Raw genomic sequence first — 26,318 nt, forward strand, 5'->3', positions numbered from 1 at the left:
CCAGCATCAGGGTCTTTTCCAGTGAGTCAGTCCTTCGTATTAGATGGCCAAAGTATTGGAGCTTCAGTTTCAGCATGAGCCCTTCCTATGAATATTCAGGACTGATTTCCTTTAGGATGGACTGGTTGGATCTCCTTGCAGTCCAAGGGACTCTCAAGAGTCTTCTCCAACACCACAGTTCAAAAGCATCAATTCTTCATTGATCAGCTTTCTTTATGATCCAGCTCTCACATCCATACATAACTACTGGAAAAATTATAGCCTTGACTAGACGGACCTTTGTCGGTAAAGTGATGTTTCTGCTTTTTAATATGCTGTCTAGGTTGGTCATAGCTTTTTTTCCAAGGAGCAAATGTCTTTTAATTTAGTGGCTGCAGTCACCATCTGCAGTGATTTTGTAGCCCAAGAAAATAAAATCTGTAGCCCAAGAAAATAAAACAAGTACTTTATTTGTGTTTGTAATATTTATTCACAGTTTCATTCTTTCAGTATACAATAACATAAAATTTATATATTTAATTATATATCTTGCATAATTATATAATATGTAAATAATTACATATTTTTTGAAAAATATTATATGTTTTGATCATGTTTTCATTTAGATGCAATCAATAGATTGCAAGTTCCTTGAGGACAAGGACTTTCATGCTTCTGAATACTTGAGAATTTCCTACTTTGTTCACTAGGAATCCTTTGTTTGCAAGATACCAGAACCCCAGTGCAAACTATTTTAAGCGAAAACTGAATGAGTTGGCTTATGGAAGCTGACAGGAATGGAAAGGGACAGGAAGAGGGCTGGCATCCGGCCATGATTGATTCAAGGGCCCAAGCCCCTCTTTCCCATATCTCAGCTCTGCTTCCGCTAGGTCGGCTCCGTTCCCAAAAGGGCTTTTCTCTTGTGGCGGCACGATGGTGGCACTGTGTCAGACTGATGTTGTCTCCAGGTTTTGGAGCTCCTGAACAGGACCTGAAGCTTATACCCACTAGCTTCGTAGAGGACAGAGAGGAGGTCAACTTTATTAAAGCACGTGGACTAAGATTCAGGGAGGCTATCGATGCAAGGAAGAAAAATATCTCAAATCCACATATCCTGGAAGCTTAGTAGCTATTTGTTGGTTGATGGTTTGGATTAACTGAGGTTTGTTTCTGTGTCATATTCAGTCAAGTAAAGGGGAAAAAGGCCATCAATCACTCTCTGTGAGGAAGAATATTTGCCGTTTTCTAGTTCACTAAGAGTCGCTTGATGGCTTTTTGGGGGGGGCATACTAACTACTCAGAGATAAATAGTAACTTTCAGTCAGCCTCTGAAAGACGTGCTGTATAGCACGTGGTTTGAGGGTGATAATGCGCCTTCTCTCTGTCTCAGAGTGCTGTGTGCACACCTCATGTGTTTATATTACTGCTGCTCCGTGTGTGTTCTAGTTCCTGACTACAGATCCTAACTCAGAGTGCTGTGTGCACACCGCATGTGTTTATATTACTGCTGCTCCGTGTTTGTTCTAGTTCCTGACTACAGATCCTAACTCAGTACTTCCTGACTACTCTGTAACTTCGATGGAGGACTTTTGTCTTTGTACTTTCAGAGCACCTGGAAGGTGCTCAAATAAATATTTGCAATAAGAGTAAGTAAGAACGAACTTTGGCTTCGGAAACCCAGGGGCTGGGTTTCAGGCCTAGGTCTGCAGCTGAATGACTGTGTGATCCCCAGAAATTCCTTTCCCTTCTCTGGGCTCTGTTTCTCTCATAAAAAAAAATTTGGAAGGTCCTCCCATTACTGAGTTTGTAGAAAGGCAAACCTGCAGGTGAAAAGGGAGACCTGGCAAGGCATTCCAGCATTTTGTTTCCCGGGCAACAGCTTTGAGAGGAACTGATGACTGTTGTGTTAAGAGGTCTTGGTAAGAGCTATGGAGGGGAGAGCCTCCAAATGAGGTGAAAGCCTCAATTGTCTCCTTCCATAACACTTGCTTGGAAGGTAGTAGGAATTCATATTCCTGAGATGTCTGAGGTGACATCATGTGTTTGTGAAGGGCTGAAAAGCAGGTGAGGCAGATTTGGTGTACAAAGACTGGCATCAGGCCTGGCTCCCCATGGGGAACCCAGGCTGAGCTCCTGTCCCCCAGATGCCAGCGTATCAAGGAGAAAGCAAAGACATGCCTGGGTTACTGTCCTGGAAGGTTACAGCTTTCTCCCGCCTGCCTCCCCACCCTCATTTTCTCCTCAGAAATGTGGGAGTCATAGACAGAAGTTCTGTATTACTTAATCAGAAAAGTTCCTGAAGAAGGAGATGCATTTTGAAAGAGGGAACAAATGGGGCTAATATCTTTGGATTGGAAACAATGAGCTGAACAGAATTGCCCAATACTCTGCTGAGTGGTGAATTTCCTGGGGTTCTCTGAAGAGTGGACAGTTTCTAGACAACTGTGTCACCTGAATTGGCAGGTGTTGTATAATTTAGAGTCTCCATGGTTGTCGCTGTGGCAGGGCCCTGTTTTTGTTTAGCAAAATTAGGTCTAGTTTTTCTTTGAATTTCATCCATTTTTGTGACTTTCAGCATCTTCCTAAAAAGGAAACAAACTTCCTTCTAACTCCCAGGACAGGTGTAGTTAGGATCTCAGCTGTGGCCAAGCCTGGACAAGGAGTCAGCATGTCTTTGGGGAAGCTTTCTGGGACGTGTACGCTGATCCTAGATTTGAGCTCATGCATGAAAACGTTCCCTTCCAGGCTTTGATCCGACACCCTTCGGAAATGTTGGGATGGTGATCTGCCAGTGGAGTTCAATGTCCTGGCCAAGTTTGCTGTCCTGAGGGACAGCTTCTAAGGTTTGCTTTAAGAATTTTCAATGCAGAACTGAAATTCAGCCCGTATGAGTGGAGAAATGGAAACCGAGAATGCCTTCCTCCTTTTGGTGCCTGTTTGTTGGGCCATTTTCCGCTTAGTTGGCAGGATGGCACTCAGCAGGACATGCTGTTTTGATGGGGTTCAAGTTTTTTAATGCAAAATAATTCAAGCACCATAAAATTTACCCCTTTGAAATGTACTGTTCGGTGGGATTTTTTTGTTTGTTTTTTGTTTTAGTATATTCATAAGATTGTGCAACCGTTGTCACTGGCAAGTCCCAGAATAGTGAGGTTAAATTTTGACTTGAATCTTTGAATGAATTATTTATCAAAGGTTAACTCTGATTTTCAGGAAATTTGCTCTAAAAATTTGGTCCCTTTTGCAAGGGAAGCTGCAGTTTATTCAAGTATAATCAGAGGACATTGAAATTTTCTTAGTCTTGTTGCCTAATATCTTTGCCAGCTACTGATGATTTTTAAATCTTTTGTCTTTAGGTGGGGGCTTCTTACCATGGCCGTGTTATAATAAAGAATATTTGAAGCAAAAGCAATGAGACAATCTTTCCTGTCTTTTCCTTCCTTTTGTCAAGTCATACTTCAATAGGGTAGGACTCGGGCCTGTTTTGTCCTGTCATTAGCACCTAGCACAGGGTCTGTCATACAGTAGAAGCTCAGTTCAGTTCAGTTCAGTTCAGTTCAGTCATGTCTGATTCTTTGCGACCCCATGAATCACAGCACGCCAGGCCTCCCTGTCCATCACTAGCTCCCGGAGTTCACTCAAACTCATGTCCATCGAGTCGGTGATGCCATCCAGCCATCTCATTCTCTGTCATCCCCTTCTCCTCCTGCCCCCAATCCCTCCCAGCATCAGTCTTTTCCAGTGAGCCAACTCTTCACATGAGGTGGCCAAAGTATTGGAGTTTCAGCTTTAGCATCAGTCCTTCCAGTGAACACCCAGGACTGATCTCCTTGCTCAGTAAAGATTTTCTGAACAAATGGGCTTGACAAGGTGCCCAGAGGAGGTCATTTTTGGCATGTATCACTTCAGATCATTCAGGTGACCTTTGTACTTTGGCTTTCTGGATGGGCATTGATTTCATTTATAGCCCTGAGATACAGCTGCTTCTAGAAAGTGAGAACTTGACTTCTTCAGTGTAGTTCTAAGGACAAAACCTACAAAGACTCCATCATCCCCAGCTCCCAGGAACTCTTATCCAACTATAAACTGGATTTGCAAAGGCATCTTGAGTTGGTGTGGTGAAGCACGGTGTGGATGGTGTGAGTGTGTCTGTGTGTATACACGTGTGCAGGTGCATACTGGGCTAAGCACATGATGGAACTGTGAGAAATTCCTCCACGTTTTTATAAATTGCCCCTTTCTTCTTTCTGCACTTGTAGTGTATTGGTAGGCCAGGGTGCAGAGGGGCCTCCAGGCGTGCTGGCTTTCAGTGGCCCTTTGTTTCCTGCCTCTCATATGCATGGACAGAGGACCGGGGCTGGCACAGCTGCCTTCTTGGGGACCATTGTTTGTCTTTGAAGCAGCAGCAGCAGTACAAGCCTGAAGTAGCACATTTTGCCCCGGACAGAGCAGCCATTCTGTCTTGGCGCGGCAGGCCTAGAGATGGGGTGATGGGAATCTCCCTTGAGTGCCTGTGCAGAGGCTCTTGGGGGTGGGAGCCAGGGCAGCGCCTCCTTCCAGGCAGGTTGTGGGGCAGGGGTGATGCTCAGCAATGTGGCATCACTAGTTGACCACAGTGGCAGGTGTTATCTCTTAGCAGAGACTCTTCTTTTACTGGATGGGGTGGGGACATCCCATTCTCACTTCCTTCAAAGCTGCTCTGTAGAGGAGATCTAGGAAGTAGGAAGGAAGCCAGTCTGGTCATGGACTAGTCAAAACATGGGCTAGATAGTGAGTCACTGGGCTACTCCAAACTTGACTCTGGGGCCTGAGTCACTACTGCAGCTGGAAGGTAGAGAAAGGGACGTTCCAGATTTTGGAGCCAGAGAAACTGTGCTGTCCCCGCCAAAATGCCCTGAGACTTCAGACTCTTGTTGGTTTCTCACGTTTCCCGTCCCCACTGTCAGCCTCTTTGACAAGTCAAGGCAAACCTTAATTTGGCTTCAACCCCACCTGCCCCTAATTGTATGACCCTTTGGTAAATTACTTAACAAGTCATACTTCAGTTTTCTCATCTTGTGATTAGGATAATTGGAGATACCAATTACGGACTAATAATAAAGATTAAATAAAATGATGTGAATAGAGGCCCATCAAAGATGTTCAGCAAACACATGCTTTTCCTGCAGCGGCCCGGAGGGGATGCCTGAGGGTGGGGTGCACTTTGGGTAATGCTACCCATTTATTGAGGCACCTGAGGAAGTCAGGGTGGAATTCCATGCTGGCTGGATGCACGTGGGGGGTTCCTAGATTAATTCACACATCTTAAAGGCCTCCTAGGAAGTGCTTATCCCTCGGACGGGACAACCCTGGAGCAGTCTACCTCTGGAACTTCACGGGTATCATGGGAATTTGTTTAGCCTTCTCTTTTCAGCAGAGGTGGGCAGCATCCATCTTGCCATGCTCCCCTTTCTGCTCCCCTAGTTAGGGAGTTTATTGAGGAATGTTGTAAAGAATTACAAGTGGCTCAGGAAGGACTGGGGAGAAGGCACTGGCACCCCACTCCAGTACTCTTGCCTGGAAAATCCCATGGGTGGAGGAGTCTGGTGGGCTGCTGTCCATGGGGTCATGAAGAGTCGGACACGACTGAGTGACCTCACTTTCACTTTTCACTTTCATGCATTGGAAAAGGAAATGGCAACCCACTCCAGTGTTCTTGCCTGGAGAATCCCAGGGACGGGAGACTGGTGGGCTGCTGTCTATGGGGTCGCACAGGGTCGGACACGACTGAAGCGACTTAGCAGCAGCAGCAGCAGGAAGGACTGACAGTCCACCTGTCTAGCCACATCCTCTTGCACATATTACTGATTGGGTACCTGGAAAGCCTTTTTACCGTAAGATGCTCTGATTCTTATTATTTAGTGGACAAGTTGTGAGTAATATCAGTGAGCATAGTGAATATCCTCTCTGCTCACAGTCTGCCTACCTGGTGACTTCTACTGCCAGCTGCTACTTCTATTTGTCAAAGACAGAAAAGGGACAGAAGCCTCAAGGAATAGTCTCAACAAGGGCTGCTGCCTTTAAGAGACCCAGAAAACCCTGGCAAGAACCAACGCCTGACATGCCCTCTGCAGATCTTCCCCCCTCAACATTCTTGTAATCAGACTCCAAAAAAAACACAGAACAAGAGAGCTCTGATGAATGATGAGGTAGGCAGCTTTTCTGTGCAGCCTTCTGTCTGCTTGCAACAATCCTCCGGTGCTCAGTTTCAGTTCAGGTGAGGTCACTGCACGCCTGTTTGGCATTGGTGGTTGGCACGAGGGAAGCAGAGGAATAATGAGGGTGAGAACTACGGTTATCACCCATAAAGGACCAGATACTTGTGATACATCTGATATCTGTAAAAACAAAAATGGAGATGGGGATGGATGGTGGACCTGTAGCTACTCCAAGGCGAAGCCAAATGCACCATTTGCCCATCCCTTATTGCTTCATAAAAGGAGTGCTTGGCAGGCTTTTCAACATCATAGCTTCGTTCCTGGGCTTGCCTCTCGTTTATCTACAGCTCAGATGAAAACTCGGATCCTGCATGCCCGCCCCCTGCTTTACAGAGCATAGTCTGGAAGCAGCGTTACAACTCCACAATTGGGGAATGAATTTGGAGCGTGCAGAAGGAAAGACGTAATAGTGCAGGTGCTCTTCTCCCTGGGGTTGAGTCACTGTCACAGCCTAAGCTGTTGGGGCTGAGCAGGCTTGCAGTGTCAGGGGCTGGGGGGACGTTGGGGAGGAAAGGGGTGAAAGAAGTGCCTCCACTGTGACTCAGATAGGGATGGGGACATAACTTCAGCAAGATGTGCACGGCAGGCCTTGCAGTCTGACTTTGGCAAGCTGCCTCCTGCGGGTGCCAGGTCTTGTCAGTAGCAAATGCAGTATTGCATTTGAGGCAGATCTGGTTGTCTCTGGAGCTGCCATTGCTGCAGTTTCAGAGAGTGTTTGCTAGCCCTGTATGTGGATTCTGGCCAGCCAGAAAGCTGCCAAGCTACAGCTTAACCAGAAATATTTCTAGCTTTGACACAACGGAGGCTCTGAGCATTGGTGAGGATGAAGGATCAGAGATATGAGTAATATTTAGTGAAAATACCAACTTCTTAAAGATTGATTACATTCTTTGGTATTGGAAACTATGGACTCTGACTGACGGCAAATGGTTTGCTTGCCCAGAGATCTAGGTAATTGTTTCATTCTTGATTGCCGCTATTTATTCTTGGGCAGGGCCCTTCCTATCTCCTTTAAAATACCTTGACCCTTCCCCTACTTCATGAAGATATGGAAAAACAGTTTGAAATAATGGGAGAAAGTATGAAAAGTAGGAGTTTGGGCTCTAAAGTCGAGCTGTTTGAGTTTGAATCCTGGCTCCACCACTTAATAGCTTAACTTCTTTAAGAGTTAGTTTTCCCATCTTTAAAATAGGGATGAAAGTAGTTCTGACCTAATAGGATGGTTGGGAGATAATTCATTCGGCTCTCTCCCAGAAAGAAGCCCACATTCTGATGCTGTGTCTGCAATACAGTAAATTGCTTGTTAAATGGCAGTCCTGAATATTATTATGTCTGATAAGCAGTTTTTCTTAACTGATTTAGCAGATTCTTGGTTTCAGGGTTCTTTAAGGGTTTGAAAAGTTGGTGAGCTGGAGGTGGTGCCTCACATCTCATTTTTAAAAGTAAAGCCTTTAAGTTCCCCAGAATACAGGGAACACCTAGATGGAAGGGGTGAATGTTGGCATTATGGTTTTTTTCCAGAGGTGTTTGTCTGACTGCCTTACCTTGCTGTTCGTTGCAGAGATCCGTGCTCAACTCACAGAGCAGATGAAATGCCTGGACCAGCAGTGTGAGCTCCGAGTACAGCTGTTGCAGGACCTCCAGGACTTCTTCCGTAAGAAGGCTGAGATCGAGATGGACTACTCCCGCAACCTGGAGAAGCTGGCAGAGCGCTTCCTGGCCAAGACGAGGAGCACCAAGGACCAGCAGTTCAAGTAGGGATGCTGCGCTGTTACTTCTAGAGACCTTGGGAGTGGGGTGTATGTGGGAGGGAGGCAGTGGTGCCACCTCCATCCCACTGTATTCATGAAGCAGGTGACCTAGTGATTTCTAATTGCCTGAGGGTTGAGAGCCCTCCAGGATTTCATTTCCACATCAGTCATACGTGCAGTTCAGCATTGTGGAGAGATCAGAATAGATCATGAACCATGCTTATAATAACAGCAAACACCTTGCCGTGTGCCGAGCTTAGTTCCAAAGGGCCTAACTCAGTCTTCACAACTCCATATGTTAGTTTTTGTTGTATCCCCAACATACAGATGAGGAAACTGGGTCATAAAGAGTTCAAGGAATAATGGCCAATGGCCTCTATGTGTGTGGCACACATACACACCCCTAGTAAATAAATGGCAGAACTGGAATACAGACCCAGGCAATCTGGCTCTAGAGTCTGTGTTCTTAACCATTTCACTGAACTGTCTTTAACTGGAAGAAATGGATGTAGCAGTTGCTAAGGTCTATTCCTTCTACATTTACAGTATTTTATACAACTGGTCATTTCACTCTGTCCTTCCTACCATTGCCCTAGTTTAGATCATCTTCATCTTTTCCTGACTGATTGCAATACTTACTGTATCATCTTTAGCAGAGGTTCTCAATCCTGGCTGCACATTAGAATTCCCTGGAGAACTTTCTTAAAATGCTGAAACTGGGCCGCATTCCAGATCAATTAAGTCAGAATCTCTGGGAGTAAGGCCTGGGTAACAGTGTGGTGTAAAAGCTTCCCAGATGATTCTAAAGAATAGCTTCTCCCCATCCCAATCTGCCTGATCCACTGTTACCAGATTTAGTCTTCCTGGAATACCCTGGGGGTCAGGCAGTTTCTGTGTGCAGTGGCTCCCGGAGGTCTGTATTCTTGATGCTCAAGATGTGGTCCTTCAAGAACAGCACTGCCTAGGGGTTGGAAATGCAGAGTCTTGGGTCCCACCCCCAGATCCGCTGTAACAAGAGCCCCAGGTGATTGGTGCGCACAGCTAAGTTTGTGAAGTCCTGCTCTATTCACAAAGGTGTACATTCCTTGGCTTAGTCTTCAAGCCTGTCTCCATCTGGCCTGACTAGCTTTCCAACCTTATTTCCTGTTTCTGCTCTGCTATTCCACAGCCAAACAGAACACTAACTCCACTGGGCCTTTGCGCATCCTGTGATTTGAACTTATGTGTCTGTTCATTACATCTCTGCATGTCGAAGCCATACCCATGTTTTAAGACCTCGTGCAGATGGGACTTCTTTCTAGAATCTTTCTGGGTTCTCCCCAAAGGAAGAATGTTCTCCCTCTTCTAAATTTTTACAGCATTGTTTTCATTGTTCTTTCATTAGGACATTCAGAACTATCTATCTTACGTTATCTTCCCTTCGTGGACTTGTATAAGCTTTTCTGATTCATCATTCAGCCTCCCACTGTGCCTAATGTAATATATGACCCATGCTTACTAAATATTATTGGATGAATAAATGAATGAGTGAATTTAAGAATTAATGCCAAATGTATCTTATTTCCCTCTATTTTCTATTTTTGTTTATCACCCTGACAATTTGGGACATAATTTATTCTTTACAAGCCAGTTCTGAGCAATGAATATGGAGTCTAAGAATAAGGAGAGCATATGACACTTTGAATACAAGCCAGAATGAGAATTTCCTCCAGATGTCTTATCTTCAGAGACCCTTATCTTTTCCAAGTCCTGTTCTCTTTATGATAAGCAGTCCTGAGAGAATAAAATGTTGTTTTAGTATATGATAAATGAAGCTGGAAGGATTGTTTGCTTTAGAAAAATAATTCAAGGTTGGATTTATCCTCTTGATAACTCCTCCTAAGTTTAAAGTAGCCTGATTTTTAGTACTATATTATATTCTTCGCTTAAGGACACATTTACTAGAAATTAAGGTACAGATGTGCTGAACTGCTCTGATTAAGATCACATACCTAGAAATAGGGTTTTTTCTCCAAGGCTGAGAGAACTGATTTCCCTTCTGATAAAGGTGGTACCAGGCTTCATTTTCCCCAAATAATCAGTGAATATTTCTTGAGAGCCAGCTATGTGCTCTGTGTTGTACAGGTATTGAAAGATATAAAACAGGTTGCTTGTATGTTTCCATAGGGGGCCATATGTGGTTGGGGAGAAAAGATTTTTAATATCGGAAGCAATTGGAGATCAAGCAATAATGGTCGCATTAAGAGATCATTGCTATATGTAGGATATAGATATGATAAGAGGTCAGTGATAAATCATCAGAGACAGACAAAGGATCTGGAATAATCAGGAACATACTCATGAAACGAGTGGGATTTAGGTTAGTCTTTAGAGGTAGATTTGTGTAGGAGAGAATAGCACTTTCAGAAAAGAAGAGGCAGGTGTGTTCGGTGGTGAGAGGCTAAAGGGGTGAGTGAGGGATGGATCCCGGAGCTTCCCTAAAAGGAGGCTTGAATGCATTCATCCAACAAATGTCTGTTGCACATTCCTTGAGCTCCTTCAGAGTAGACACTGTACCTTGGGATATAACAATGAACAAGCACCGTCTTCCACTTGGCTCTTTTAATAGAATAAGGAAACAGGCACTGAACACATTACACAGTTAGATGAGTTGAGGTAGGTGTTGCGGAACAAAAGGACAAAGGGCTCCAAGCGTTGCCGAGGGGGCTTTGCCACTCCTTTGCTGTCACTCTGTGGCTAGGTTACTTTAATAGCTTCCCGTCAGAACGCATCCTAAGGAGCCACCTACTTATTCAGCAGACCCCTTTGAAATGCCTGCTGGGTACTGCGTTCTGTGTTGATTCCTTTGGAGACTGAGATAAGCTCTGTAATCTTGTCTAACAGGGAAAAGAACATGTAAACAATATAATGTAAAAAGGGCTTTAACAGAGGTATGAGCAAAATTTTATGAGAACACGTATTTTCCAAAGCAGTGGAAAATTAAGTTTAGGTAAGTAGACACCAAATAATTTAACAGACAAGCAGGGGAGTTAAGATTTGATGCAGAGCGTGGTAGTGAGCCCTCTGGGTTCCTCTGTGGGAAAGGAGACATGAAGAAAAATGGTAGAAGAATGAACGGCAGAGAATTTTTATAGCAGAGAGGGCCAAGATGGAGGTTTGGGGGAATAACCCATGTACAATGTGAGAGCAAGCAAGATTAGAGAAGAAGGAATATATTTTTAAGTATTTGGGAAACTTAAGAGGACTGGGTCACTGATTGGGTAAAGAACTATAACCGTCAGAGGTGACCCAGTGTCTCTAATATGGTGACCTGGAAGAACTGGAGCATCTATGCTAGACGTGGGGGTGTTAGGGGAAGACCTGTTTGGAATGGTGAGCCTCTCTGAGCATGTTGCGTTTGGGGCAGTAGGAAGCCTGTCTGGTGATGTACTACTGAGGTAAGAGGTTTTGACTAGGAATAGAGAGCAGACTCTGAGGCATAAAAGTGACCATGGAAGATATGCAATTATGTGAACTCAGGTGAGAGAAAGAGAGGAGCAAAGAGCTCAACCCGGGTCCCAGGTTGGGCACGCCCAATTTTAGGGAGTAGGTCGGGAAGATCCCCTGGAGAAGGAAACGGTAACCCACTCCAGTATTCTTGCCTGGAGAATTCCATGGACGGGGAAGCCTGGTAGGCTACAGTCCACGGGGTCGCAAAGAGTCGGACACGACTGAGCGACGGAAAGGAAAGGAAGTGTTGCCACTCCAGAACTCTTGCCTAGAAAATCCCGTGGATGGAGGAGCCTGGTAGGCTGCAGTCCATGGGGTCGCTACGAGTCAGACACGACTGAGCGACTTCACTTTCACTTTTCACTTCCATGCATTGGAGAAGGAAATGGCAACCCACTCCAGTGTTCTTGCCTGGAGAATCCCAGGGACAGGGGAGCCTGGTGGGCTGCCGTCTATGGGGTCTCACAGAGTCGGACACGACTGAAGTGACTTAGCAGCAGCAGCAGCAAGTGTTAATTATTAGAAGTAAACGTTACCAGAAGAGGGTGCGGGAGGGAAGGAAGAAGGAAAGGAAGGAAAGAGAGAGGGTGGTGATTTTTTAAGCACTTAAGAGGATGGAAAGGATGTAGGTATGTCTGATGAAACTAGCGCTTTCAAGCAGAAAATCTGTAAAAGTCAATCCCAGCAATTTCTTATTGATATTCTCCCATTATAAGCGTTGTGAGGTGAAGATGACTAAAATGAGCCCCAAGCCCAAGAACTTTCAACCTATTAGACTGAAACATGAAATTGCTGATTTTTGGAAGACACAAAAGGTCACAAAGTGGCCAGTTCATGTGGTCTGGCCTAATAGGAGAGGCGATGAGACACACACCTATGCAAGATGGTGAGGAGCTCAGTTAGGGAGTCCCGGCAACATCGTTTCATACACGGTTTATTCCTAAAAATGTACAGGAGCCTTCCATGGAGAAGAGGGTTTCTGTTACTCTCTGTGAAATCCTGAGTTACACCTCACCTGATGACCTTGAGCCTTTTGTGCTGGGTCTCTCCTTTTCTTCTTTTTGCCCCAGTTGAACCCGTGGCAACTGCTTGAAGCAGTTGAACCTGTTTAAATCTGGGGATCATTTGAGGATTCTTGGTGGCTGGAGATTTCTAGCCTTGTAATGTTCTACAGTGATGAGACTCTACTTCTCAGGGTAATGCTGGTGGCAGCGCCTGCGTTTTTCCGCTTTCCACTCATCTCTGCTTTGTAATGCAGCCAGGTATTCAGCTGTTTGCACATACAGGCGTTGCTGTAGAAAGACAACCACGCTGCTGAAACTGAGCTCACTCTTGGCAGGCAGCACCACCAGACCACTCTTGAAACATTTGTTAACAACTGAAAATTGGCATTTTGGGCTCAGGAAAGGCTTTTTAGGTATATCTGTTTTGGTTAAGCTATAAGGTGCATCTCTAATAGACCCAAGTAATTCACAGGCAGAGCTTGATTTTTCTCTCCTGTCATTATCTGGTGGTTAGCTATCCTGGGCAGTGTTTGGATCCATATTCCATCCCTTAAGTGTTGCCCTGGTTCTTCATGGCCCAAAATGGCTCAGACCATCATGTCCCCATTCTAGCCAGAAAGAAAAGCATAAGGGTCAGGGGCAGATACATCCTTACCTTTTAAAGGTGAAGTCTGGAAGTGGCACATACATCTCTTCAGCTCACACAGACGGATGGGTCTACTGAGCTGAAAGGAAGGCTGGGAAATGTACTTATCAATCTAAAGACCAGAAAGTAGAATTTCTATTAATGGAGGGGGAAAATAGTGGGGGACAGTTAGCAGCCTCTGCCATGTTGTCTGTGTGATTCACAAGAGGGCAGGCGTATGAAAGACCATTTCACTCATCCACTTTGAAAAGTGCCGTAAATGCACAGAGAGGATGGGGCTTTATGCGGGTGAGTTTCAGTGAATGGGAAATGGAAACATAAAAGTGCCAATACAAAGTATTAGTTTTATAAGCTTAATTCAATGGAAACAATGCAGAAGTTGTAGAAGTAGAATTTAAAAACTGGGAAGGAAGTGTTTTAGGCAGCAAGAACAGTGTTGATAGAGGCACAGAGCAGGGGAAAACATAGCTGGTCGGTAACTCATCTGTTTTTCGAAAGAACAGAAGTGAGAAATGTGATAGGGACAGAAGCCTGAAAAGTTGATAGGAATCACAGATCACAGTGGTCTGTGAATGCCAGGTGACAAGAGTTTGGGCTTTATTCTGTAAGCATGGGGGACCCATTGATAGTTCTGGAGCATATTTATAGATGGCTGTGCTTTGGAAAGGTAACTATGGCAACAGTGCATAAGATCAGCTAGAGCAGAGAAACCGGAGGGAGACACGTTAGGCAGGGATGGCAGTGAGCCTCAGGTTAGTGGCGGCCAATACTGAAGTCGTGCCCTGGGAACTCGACAAAAAACGGGTCAGACAGGAGGACAAGAAGCAATTAAAGTCAAAGAAGCTGGGACAGAGGAAAGGCTGTGGCTTTCCTAGTCTCTGGAGTGGCAATTGTACTGTATTTTCATTCAGCCGGCGAAGTGGAGCCTCGATTCCGCTGACTCTAGGACTGGTCCCTAGAATAGTTCATTCTCTGCCCAAAGCATCTCAGCGGGCACTCGTCGCCTCCCCCGGAGCTGTAGCAGCTGTTGGCCCAGCAATGCCATGAATTTGTCTCCTTGTGCTGCCAGGAGAGCAGCTGCCAGCGGGAGCCCTGGACAGACGCGTCTCAGGGACGTGGAAACTATTCAACTTGGGATGGGGAAGGTTGGCCAGGGCTGAAATTGGTCTACATGGTTTGTCCCACCCTTTTCCAGGCCAGTTTCTCAAGCTGGCTAGCTTTCAGCCCCTCATACTGGGTTAGGTTAGGTATTTTGTTACAGTCTTAAGTGACCGCATTTAGGGACCAATGTTGCTGAACTGCTCTTTTCATCTTTTCTTGGACAGCTTCTTACTTGGAAGCCATTACCCTGTCTCTCTTTGGCTTGATTTCCTCTCCTGCTTTTCTCCTGCTCACCTTCGTCCTCTCCGACTCTGTCTCAGTGCAAACGCTCTCATTAAAGCTCACGCAACTGTGACTCCCTCGCGGAATCTGACCCCGAGGTCCCCCCTCCTCTTCCCCTACAGATAGAACTATAGTGATTATCTTTGTCTTATTCCGCTTTGTTTAAGATAAGTCATGTGACTTCCTTCATCTCTTTGCATTGTAGGAGGACCCTATTAATGTCTAAAAATTCTATCTGCCTGATTTAAGAGCGGAGATATTATGTGAGGGTAGAAAATCTTCCTAGTGAAGATGCTCTTGCATTTTCTTTGACTTCTTGAAGAGTCTAAATGTATTCCTATTTGTTGCTAAGCCTTTGATTGTCTTTTTAAAGTGGAATCTGTGTTAATATTACCCAGCAGGACTCTAATTGATAATGCGTTTGTTTGTCTTTTTTTTTTTCATAGACTTGCTATAAATTACCTTTCAGTCATAACTCATTTGGTTTTGATCTCCTACTTTTAATAGCTCAGTTTTTTCTTTTATTTTGAGGTAGGGTTACGGGATTGGGGTTTGTTTGTTTGTTTTTTCTATTGAGTTTTAGAGGAATACTCATACATTGCTATCCCACTGTGTTTCTTACAGAGATCTTATGCTGCTTTATAACCCACTCCCAACATCTTGTCTTTTTTTCCAGCTTTTCCTTCTTCTCAACAGCAAATATTTGTTGAACATTTTTAAGGTTATTAGTCTAGCCTCTTAGAGGAGAGAGAGTCAAAAAAGTGGAAGCAGTGGTTCTTTCCCACATGACTATACTCTCAGGTCAAGTCAACAGTGCTCCATCGTGTCCAACTCTGCAACCCCATGAACTGTAGCCCATCAGGCTCCTCTGTCCATGGGATTTCCCAGGCAGGAATACTGGCATAGGTTGCCATTTCCTACTCCAGGGACTCTTCCTGACCCACATCTCCTGTGTTTCCTGCATTGCTAGTGGATTCTTTATCTGCTGAGTCATTGGGGAAGCCCACTAACTTTATAATCTGCTACTGCTACTGCTGCTAAGTCACTTCAGTCGTGTCCGACTCTGTGTGTGACCCCATAGACGGAAGCCCACCAGGCTCCCCCATCCCTGGGATTCTCCAGGCAAGAACACCGGAGTGGGTTGCCATTTCCTTCTCCTTTATAATCTTTATAAACTTTACTAACTTTATAATCTAATAAAGAAGAGTCTGATGCTAGGAGTGATTGGGGGTGGGAGGAGACGGGGACGACAGAGAATGAGATGGCTGGATGGCATCACCGACTCAATGGACATGAGTTTGAGTGAACTCCAGGAGTTGGTGGTGGACAGGGAGGCCTGGCGTACTGTGATTCATGGGGTTGCAGAGAGTCGGACACGACTGAGCAACTGAACTGAACTGAACTGAATAACACAGATCTTCAATGTAGGGCAATATGGGATAAGTACCAAGTGTGCTGCTGCTGCTGCTGCTGCTAAGTCACTTCATTCGTGTCCGACTCTGTGTGACCCCGTAGACGGAAGCCCACCAGGCTCCCCCGTCCCTGGGATTCTCCAGGCAAGAACGCTGAAGTATGTGCTACAGAAGGCATAATGCACAGTTGGTCAGTCAGCAAACTTTCAAGAGGAGAATGGGATTTGAACCAGACCTTAAAAATGCCTAGGATTTTGACAGATGAAGATCAAGGGAGGAAAAAGATGCTGTAGCCAAGAGGAAAGTACAAAGCATTTTTGGGTACAATAAGTAGACTGGTTTGGTTGGGGTAATGCGTGTATGTGGAGGTCCAGGACTAACGTAGATAGGACAGTATCCTGGTGAACCTTGACTCTTAGCTAAGAGATTTTTCCTTATGCAGTGGACACTGGAAACCAGTGAAGGTTTGCACAGCACACGTCCACACTGAGGTGTGAACTGGATTTAAGGATGATTAACCACAAAGGTCTGTCTAGTCGATGGCATCACCGACTCGATGGACATGAGTTTGAGTGAACTCTGGGAGTTGGTGATGGACAGGGAAGCCTGGCGTGCTGTGATTCATGGGGTCGCAAAGAGTCGGACACGACTGAGCGACTGAACTGAACTGAACTGAACTGAACCTTAACCTTGATGGTGATGGTTTGCTAAATGACAAGGAAGTTGAGACAGTGAAACCCGTTGTCCTGGTAAGAGTAAGTAATAAGGGTCTAAATTAGGGTGGGATGGTAGGGATGAAAAGAATAGAAATTGATCCTCAGTCCACCTAGCAAGTGTATATTGCTTGTGCCACATGCATGCCAGGCAGACAGATACTGCCCTCTTCTCTCCTCCTGGAGCTTCTAGTCTGGAGGCAGATGGGAAACACCTGGTGCAGTAAGACTACGGGAATTGCTGACTGGTGGGATTTGGGTTTCAAGTGATCTTGGCAGTACAAAAGAAAGAGGGCTGTGAAGTTTCTTTTGGACTTGGGTGACTGGTAGATTAATGGTGCCTTTAATATAAACCCCAAAGTTAGGAGAAGGAGCTGTTTTTGAAGAGCTGAAATATGTGAAGTTTGGTTTTGGGTTGTTAAGTTTAAGACGTCGGAAGGATATTGAAGCTGAAATTTCTGTAATTGACAGAAAATGAATGGCTTTCGTCAGGGCTAAAGATCTGGATTATATTCAGAGCTAACATGTGGGTTGTTAGAGATTTGGGGCGTGTTCATAGGGAGATGATGGTTGAGGCTGTGGAATGTTTGACTTCCAACAGTAAAGGGTTTAGGAGTTTAAAAAGGGAAACTTGTATTTTCGGTGGTACTCAGATTGCAGAGTGAAAAAGATATTTATTTGGTATTCATTCAGTTCACATTTGGGGGACCTAATTATATACAGGCATTGAGCTAGGTACTGGGGGTAGGAATCTGGTAGACATTCCACCTGCAGTACTCCTTTCAGTGGGAGGTTAGATACGCAATTCATTACAGAGAAATTCTTGTAGCATCCATGTTCTTGGTCTTGGTCCCAGTATTTGAATGCGCACAGTCTCTTCAGTTATATCACCTGTTGCCAATGGATTTTTCCTCTGGAGCTGAGTTCCAAATTGCCCATCAACCTCCCTGGACAGCATTGGGTTGAAAAATAGAGTCAGTCGGCCGTAGAGAATATTATAGCTGTGATGGCAAATCAGAAGAGTGGAGGGCCAGCAAGTTCCCCTTAGAGTACGGTGTGCTTTTGAGGAGGGAAGTAGGAAAAAACCTGAAGCTGCCAGAAGGAAGAGCCCCATATTCCTTGGGACCGGTGTGTCACTCGTTTGCTTTGGACATATTTGGGAGCTGTTTGTTCCTTCAGGAAAACTTTGCCCAGAATTAGCATCTGGTGTTGAGCAAGGGTTGGTTTCCTTTTGCCATGGCTCAGGCTGACTTGGTTTAGAAACTAATGAAAGATATGTTGGTGAGTTTTTCACTAGCCTAGTCCACATAGAACCTTCAGTATGGTTGGGTCCTTTTTGGAAGAGTTGGGAGGTCTCCTCACACGTAGATAAAAGACGATGGAAAAGACATAGGCATTGTGGGGGATCAGCAAGACAGAGTAGTGGTTTGTCTTTTGAATAGAGAAAAAATTCATTTGAAGGGTCTGTGGCAGACTTTAAGACTTAGCAGAAAAAGCTGAGAGCTTTAATCCAGAGAAATTTGGATCTTTCACTTATAGCTGTGTGACCTTGACCAAGTCACTTAACCCCTTTTCACTTCAGTTTTCTCATCCATGGTATGTGGAGAGTAAAGTGTACCTTGAAAAGCTGCTCTCAAGATTAGATCCAATATCTGTAAGCACTAGCCAAGTGCCTATAACTTACTTTTTGTTGTTCAGTTGATAAGCCGTGCCTGACTCTTTGCAACTGCATGGACTACAGCATGCCAGGCTTCTCTGTCCTCCACTGTCTCCCAGAGTTTGCTTAAATTCATGTCCACTGAGTCGGTGATTCTTTCTAACCATCTCATCCTCTGCCATCCCCTTCTCCTTTTGCCTTCAATCTTTCCCAGCATCAGGGCCTTTTCCAATGAGTAACTTACTAGCTGCGCAAAAAATGGTAGCTGACCTAATTGTCATCACCACGGAAGGAATGTAGCCTGATTGTCAAGATCACAGGTTCTGGAACCAGATTTTTGGGCTCTGATCTTGGATTTTCTACTCACTAGCTATGTGAGTTTACATGAAGGTTGTTAGCTGCCTCAGTTTTCTCATCTGCAAATTGTGGATAGTAATAGTATCTACCTCATGGAGTTGTTCGGAGAAGGCAATGGCAAGCCACTCCAGTACTCTTGCCTAGAAAATCCCATGGATGGAGGAGCCTGGTAGGCTGCAATCCATGGGGTCGCTACGAGTCTGACATGACTGAGCAACTTCACTTTCACTTTTCACTTTCACACATTGGAGAAGGAAATGGCAACCCACTCCAGTGTTCTTGCCTGGAGAATCCCAGGGACAGGGGAGCCTGGTGGGCTTCCGTCTTTGGGGTCACACAGAGTCGGACACGACTGAAGTGACTTAGCAGCAGCAGCAGCATGGATTAAATGAATGTGAAGCCTTTAGGACAGTGTTTGACCCAAAGTAAATGTAAATATTAGTGACAGTTTTTTCTTGTCCAGCTCCTGAGAAGTTGGGACCAAATATAGCTGTACCATAGCTAATAGTAGATCAGATTCACCATTTATTCCCTAAGCAGAGTTAAGCACTCTTAAGCCTAGCCCTCGGTAATAATATGTCAGTCTCCATTTACTTCAGTGACCGCTATGGGCCCTCTCGAATGACAGACTCTTTCTGCTTCTTGATTTTTTTTGATACGACTGCCTTGGGATGAAATATGTAATTAAGTGACTCTGTGTAATTATACGTCCAGTTCTTGTAAAAACTCAGCAGTTGTATGTTTTGTCTTATAAGGTGTCTTGTTTGTTGCTGCTGCTGCTGCTGCTAAGTCACTTCAGTCATGTCCGACTCTGTGCGACCCCATAGACGGCAGCCCACCAGGCTCCCCCATCCCTGGGATCCTCCAGGCAAGAACACTGGAGTGGGTTGCCATTTCCTTCTCCAATGCATGAAAGTGAAAAGTGAAAGTGAGGTCGCTCAGTTGTGTCCAACTGAGTGACCCCATGGACTGCAGCCTACCAGGCTCCTCCATCCATGGGATTTTCTAGGCAAGAGTACTGGAGTGGCTTGCCATTGCCTTCTCCGGTCTTGTTCGTTAGGTGTCATGAACTGCCTTGAACCAGATAGTTAACCCTGACTTGTTATTTTTAGATTCAGGCTCACCGTCATCGAGAGGAGGAAATTTGTCTTACAACTACCCTCTGACGTCCTTGCCCTCACAGTTAATAGCTAGCACTAATTGCCTAATCATTAAAGGTGGAGTGTTGAGGCCCACAGGTCCCAACTGTGCCCCAGGTGAATCAAAGGACGCCAGTCGGTCCTGTTCAGCCTCCTGCAGCAGCCACCATCAGGACCGGCAGGCCAGGGCAACCCAAATCTCAGTCATGAGCACAGCAAACTGTGGTTTACGGGGCTGTCTGTCTCATGAGGCCAAACAGAAGCTTACAAGCTTCTGCATAAATGACTTCATATCATTCTTTTAGTGCAGGGAATGATAGAGGGCAGGTTAGGAGCAAAACATGCTTTTATGCACAGTTGGGAGGATGTTGGAAGCTGGGGACTTCCTGTGTCTCGTGGGCTCTGCTGTTGAGATGTCAGCAGGACACACCTTGGTCTTTCAGCTTGCCAGGCACAGACCTTGGTGATCTTGTCCCTTAACAACAGTGCTGGGCACAAGGAACTCTTAGAATTCATTTTCCTGGCTCTTGTAAGCCCACAACAATTCCACAGTAGACACAGGAAGCAGTGTGCGGTGGGTTCTTTCATTCTCAGAAATTCATAGCCAATTAAATGAATTGACTTTGATCCAGTTCTCTTTTAAAGGCAAAAGCCATGTCATCTTTATTGGGAGATGGCTGTGTTAAGTGGGAGGGTTTACAAGATAAGAAGAAAAGACAGTCTCTACTGTAAGGACACTCATAATTGAAATGGGAAAAAATAAGACAGGTCGGAAGAGAATAATAAGCACACATGTGCACGCGGGCACACGAATCTAAAAATAGGAGCCCATGTGAAGCAGGTTTCAGTCGTCACCGGGAAGGGAGGGAAGGTGGAGTGCTTGGGAGGTACTCATGCTTCTCTCAGCCAGGGAGAGGTGCAGGATAGCAGTTATGTTCTCAATTAGATTTGGTCCCAAGCTAATTGAAGTAAAGACTTTAATATCTAATTTCTGTGCTGCACTGAAGTATCATGCTGTGAAAAGAAACAGAGTCATATGGGAAGAGCTCAGTGTTAATGAAGGATTTAGGGAGAATGAGAAAAAAGTAGGGGTTTGGTTTTTCAGATTTGAAATCCTTTCCACTATCTCCTGCCTTTATACACCTCCATTGGTCACTGGATCATTGCCCCTTGGGTTTTAATTCAGGGAAGATCAATGAACACAACTCTGCTTCTTAGCATGTTTTGGGTGCAGCTGGTTAAAGAGCCAGGATTAGAAAGTGAATCAAGCAAACTAGGATTATCTTCAGCAGGAGGATGCTGAGCTGTGTTTGCCGATTTCTGCTTAAGCAGTTGGGACAGGGCATCCTTGCATGAAATTCATACATCCCTCCCTGGCAGCCTCTGTGTTAAAGTAGAGGTTGCAGAACAAGTCTGGCAGCTCTCAGCCTGAACCCTTGTAAACAACAGATGTTCATAACTAAGTTGTGGGGGTGGGGGTTTCTGTTGATGCTTGAAATTCTTTGAATTTACAGGCAGCATCTCGAGGATTTAGCAAAAGGAGGAAGCTGTACAGAACTGATGCTGCAGCGTACAGGTGGAAATGATGCCTCACACGTTTCCTTTGGAAGACAAAGCACAGGCATTGAGTGGACTCTGAATAGAGGGCAGATAAACCCAGGAAGGCAGGCACAACTAAGAAAGGTTTGGCTTCTTAGGTTTATTGACTTTCTTCCTTTCTCCCCGCCTCCCTTTTTATATATGGGCTAGATTGTCAGCCGCCTCCTTGACTCTGTTTTCTCTGGTCCTGGGTAGAAATGTGTGCCCTTCCCTACCAACAAGTGCTACATACACACACATGCATGCACTCGGGCAGGTGTGCCACACACAGTTCCATTAGCACTTCCTGATGCTTCTAATATGTGGATTAAATGGTATTGTTAGGGGCTTTGTAACCGGATTCTTGTACATTCTAAGTGTTGGTTTTGCCAGGTCTCAGTTACATCAGAAATTGGAAGTGAATGAAGATAATGTGGCTTATAAAGAATTCAGTTATGCTTTTTTTTTTTTTTAAATCCTCAGCTCACTAAACTCCCAACACCACATATACATACTGAGTATCCAGACAGATGATGACTGATTAGGAAAGCCACTTTACAACGTAGTTTGGGGAAGCCATATGGAAAAAATACATATAATACATCTTTTTCTTGATAGCAAATTAAAGAGACTATAGAAAAGTTCTCACCTTTCAATCAAATGACAAAAGTGATTTGTCAGATCTCAACCTATTTTTGAACCATTCTAGCCAGAAAGAATCGGCTTGGGAATCTTGGATAAGATTTTTCACTTATTATTTTGGGGGCTGAGAACTTCCTTATGCCATGCCCACTCCTGGCCCTCGTGTGAGTTAGCATAGGAAGTTTTGGTGAATACCAATCTTAGCATGTGGGGTTCACTTATCCTTTCAGCAAACATTTATTCAGCACTTATTCTAGGGCGGTTCTAAGAATTAAGTATGCACAGAAGACTAAGCCAATATTTTAGCTTATAGAGGTTACCACTTAATGTGAAATATTTTAAGGTTTATATATATGCATCTATGAATGTGTGCGTTCTGACAAGGTATAGAGTTCAGGATTGAGGAGCCAGAATTGCTGGGTGACCTTCTTGGTCTCCTGTATTATTGTGATTCAGTAATAGATACTTGGCTTCATCATCATCAACAGGGACCAACAGTTTCTGGCAGGTGCTGGGGTCACAAAGATGGATAGGACCCAACCTCTGCCCCAAGGAGACTGAGGCTTATGAACAAGATAACACAAAGCAGCATATATTTACTACCAAAGGAAAGATGCAAGAACTAATTTCCTTTTCATCCAGAATGAGATCTTTAAAATTTTTTTGGACATTATTTTAGACTTATAGAAAAGTTTCAAGAATCGGTCAGAAAATTTCTGTATGCCATTTCCCAGATTGTACAAAAATATTAACATATTAGCATTTGCCTTATATTTCTCTTTCTTTCTTTCATGCACGTACATATTTTGTTTTTCTGAAACACCGAGCATAGGTTATGAACATGATACCTTTTTAATCCTACATACTTCGATGTGTATTGACTAAAAATAAGGTTGTTCTCTAACCTAATGGTAATATAGTTATCGAAATCAAAGTGTACATATTAACACAGTAACATTGTGTAATCTACAGATATTCAGATATACAATTTGTTTCAAATATTTCCTTTTTGGCAAAAGAAAGTCCAAGATTATTCATTTCATTCAGCTGTCTTATCTAGTTTCCTTTAATAGTGGAAAGATTTCCAGGTCTTTCTTTGTATTTTATGACATTGACATTTTAGGGGAGCACTCAGTTCAGCTGTTTTGTAGAATATTCTCCAGTTGGATACTTTCGCTAATGTCTAACATCTCTCTATTTGGGTTATGTACTTCAGGCAGGAAAACCATGGGAGGGGTATCCTTGTCTTCAGTGTATCGTTCATGAGTTGTCCCATTTGAAGCCATGCAAATATCGTGTTAGTCTTCAGACCTTACACTCACTAGTTTTAGCATCTATTGATGATTCATAATGTTCATTCATTATATTCAAGCATAATAATGTTTGAACCTATTATTATCATGGTTGCCAAGTGGTAATTTTTCCAGTTTCCATCATCCCTTCTACGTTTATCTTATCACTTGGATTCTACTGTAAGGAAGAGGTTTCTCTCCCCTGTCATATTTGTTTGGTGGTTTGTTCGCTTGTTTATATCACTGTGAATTCATGGATTCTGATTTTATTCAACAGATTTGCAATCTTTGGCGTCTTTATTTTAATGCTCACATTATCCTAGATTTGGCTGGTAGAGTCCCTTCAGGCTGGCTCCCGTGTCCTTTTTAAATGCCCCCGTCATTCTTTGAGTACTTTTTATACTTCCTGGTACAGCAACAGGTTCTAAATACATTTTGTATTTTCTTTGCTTCCGCTTTGGGGCCATTTCTTCAAAGAGCTTTGGTTTCTTTTAGTGGGAAATGGTTTTTAGAAACAATGGGCGATAGATGTGCTCTTTGCTACTGGAACAGAATTGTTTACAGTCCCCCTGAGTAGACAGAAGTAGTGAATAGTTATATATGTGCATACACGCATACCCACATGCTTCTGTATCTCTGTCTGTCTATCTATATTGGAGCCTATGAACATCAGTATCTTCAATTCAATCCAACACTGCATGTTTTATTCTATTTTCTCCCCTTTCCATATTTGTGACTCTGTCACCTGAACACTGAGAGACCTGATACCCATTATCCATATATGTATTTAATTGCTCATTCCTAGAGTATATACAGGAGAAGGCAATGGCACACCACTCCAGTACTCTTGCTTGGAAAATCCCATGGGCGGAGGAGCCTGGTGGGCTGCAGTCCATGGGTTGCTAAGAGTCGGACACGACTGAGCGACTTCACTCTCACTTTTCACTTTCCTGCACTGGAGAAGGAAATGGCAACCCACTCCAGTGTTCTTGCCTGGAGAATCCCAGTGACGGGGGAGCCTGGTGGGCAGCCGTCTGTGGGGTCTCACAGAATCAGACATGACTGAAGCGACTTAGCAGCAGCAGCAGAGTGTATACAAAGTAGTTTCAGAGTCGCTAACCCATGCTCTGAAAAAAGCTTGGCTACTACTAATTAGATTTCAATACTGGCTTGAAATTCTTTGTTTTTGTCTGTTTTTAGCCTTGGGAATCAAAATAGTGTTCAAAGGGCCACAAAGCATACATTGAGTACCATCCTGTGGACCCAGAATCCCTTTCCTACGCCTGCCATTACTCTGGGAAAGCCCTGTTAGGGACGGGGACCCTTGCCGCTTTCTCCTAAGACTACTCCTGTCCCATTCTCATTTTCCACGATCACTTAATGTTGCATTTAGGGAACCAAGAATCTAGCTTTTGTCTCAGTTCTCGGCTGTGACTGTGAGGACTCATGTAGCTCATGTAATGTGCTGACATAGGGCCTCTGGAGGAGCTTGATCCGGTCCCTCAGAGGCAGAACCTCGGGGCACTGCTCCTGGACACTGGAACTTGCAGAAGTTTCGACCCTGTTTGCCGACTTCCAGTTCTGATGGCCCGCTTGCTTCCCCTCCTTGGCCCTCCTTGCTCAGATGCACTGGCCTCTCCAGTAGCTCTTTTGCATCCGTTCTGACCTGGACATTCTCTCCTCTGTCTGGGGATGGCTTCCAGACTCCCCTTCCTCTGCCCTGTTTAACCCTCCTCCTCTGTCTCCCACACACTTATTTTATTTTTCTCCTTCCTCCAGACGCATGTAACATGGTCAGTGCCACCGATTCCAGCTGTTCTGAATCTTGCCTGCAGCTTAAGTTCAAAAACAGATGGGCCCAAAGCATCCTAGATGCTGTGCCAATATCTACCACATGAAAACAGATTACTGAAAAGCATCAGGGAATTTTAGATTAGCTTGGAGGTCTGCCTCTCTGTCTTCTCAGTGGTCCTCCCTGCCCACTCCCTTGCCCCCCTCACATTATACCTTCCCGCCCTTCCGTCTCTCCTCTGCCTGCCTCACTCGGCAAAAGCTCACCGCCATACTCCTCCTCTCTACACACAGATGGGTGTGGGATGAGATGGTGCTGACAGTCAGTCTGGATTGTTCTTTTTTAACAGTCTGTGCCCTTTTGGAATCTTGCATCAAGGACTAAGGAATTTCTGTCCTCTTAGTCATGTAGAGAAAGTGAGGCTGGTCTGTGTCCTTAATGTGGGTATTAGCAGGCCAGCAGTGAAGTGTATGCGCCTCTCGTGACTAATCAGTAGGGGTGCACAAAGGTGCCAGTGCCACAGGCTGCTCTTCGGATTGCTGTGACACTGGGTCCACACCATCGCCTTCAGAAACCTTATGCTTGGAATTTGCCATCAGTTTTCTCCCAGTGTTCAGAGAGAATTGTTTAATTTCAACATTTCTAGTCACCCTGAACACAAGAGGAAGGGAATCAATGTGGTGGGGCCACATATCTTACAGGGTACATTGCAACATTGGCAGTCATTTACAGAGGATCAGGAAAAAGTTGTTGACATAGTCCAGTAATTATTAGGTGTCTACTGTGACCAGAGTACTAGACACTGTAGCAACTGTCCCAAGAGAAGTCCTCAGGGGATGGGCTTCTGAAGGTCAGGAACCCTTGACTCTTGCAAATTAAGATGTGTGTGCAGGTGAGACCCTCCCTGCTCCCTCCCTCTAAACTCTCCCTCCCCCCTCCATTTTTTTCCTCCTCTCTTTGAAGGTGAAGACTTGGAACAAAATCCTCAGATTCTCAAAAGGGTCTGGGGTATGCAGTCACCCCCTAGAATATCTTATACTGTGAGCTGGAATGCACTCACAGACATTTATATCTGTGTTGTATATGCCAGTGTTATAACCAAGAGCAGCGTGTTTTTAGCTCTTTGTGATGTGCTCTGGTATTTCCTACTTCGTTCTGTGTTACTCTGTCCCACTGTCTTCTGTTTCATTCTCTGAGAAATGCTGACTGGTGACCTGCTAAGTTGAC

At 44.6% G+C, this 26,318-nt stretch overlaps 1 protein-coding gene across 5 annotated transcripts in view; it reads left to right on the forward strand.

The window, feature by feature from the left end:
* The window catches only part of SRGAP2 (SLIT-ROBO Rho GTPase activating protein 2), a 262,190-nt gene that overhangs the window by 97,836 nt on the left and 138,036 nt on the right, over window positions 1–26,318 (forward strand). For all 5 annotated transcript variants that reach the window (XM_055419997.2, XM_055419999.2, XM_055419998.2 and 2 more), the window contains exon 3: window positions 7,798–7,990. In XM_055419997.2, the coding sequence (XP_055275972.1) occupies window positions 7,798–7,990 (193 nt within the window). The remainder of the gene's footprint in view (window positions 1–7,797; window positions 7,991–26,318) is intronic.

Source organism: Moschus berezovskii, chromosome 17 (genome assembly GCF_049115385.1).
Source record: "Moschus berezovskii isolate FMDL1 chromosome 17, NW_MosBer_1.0, whole genome shotgun sequence".
NCBI classification, from domain to species: Eukaryota; Metazoa; Chordata; class Mammalia; order Artiodactyla; family Moschidae; genus Moschus; species Moschus berezovskii.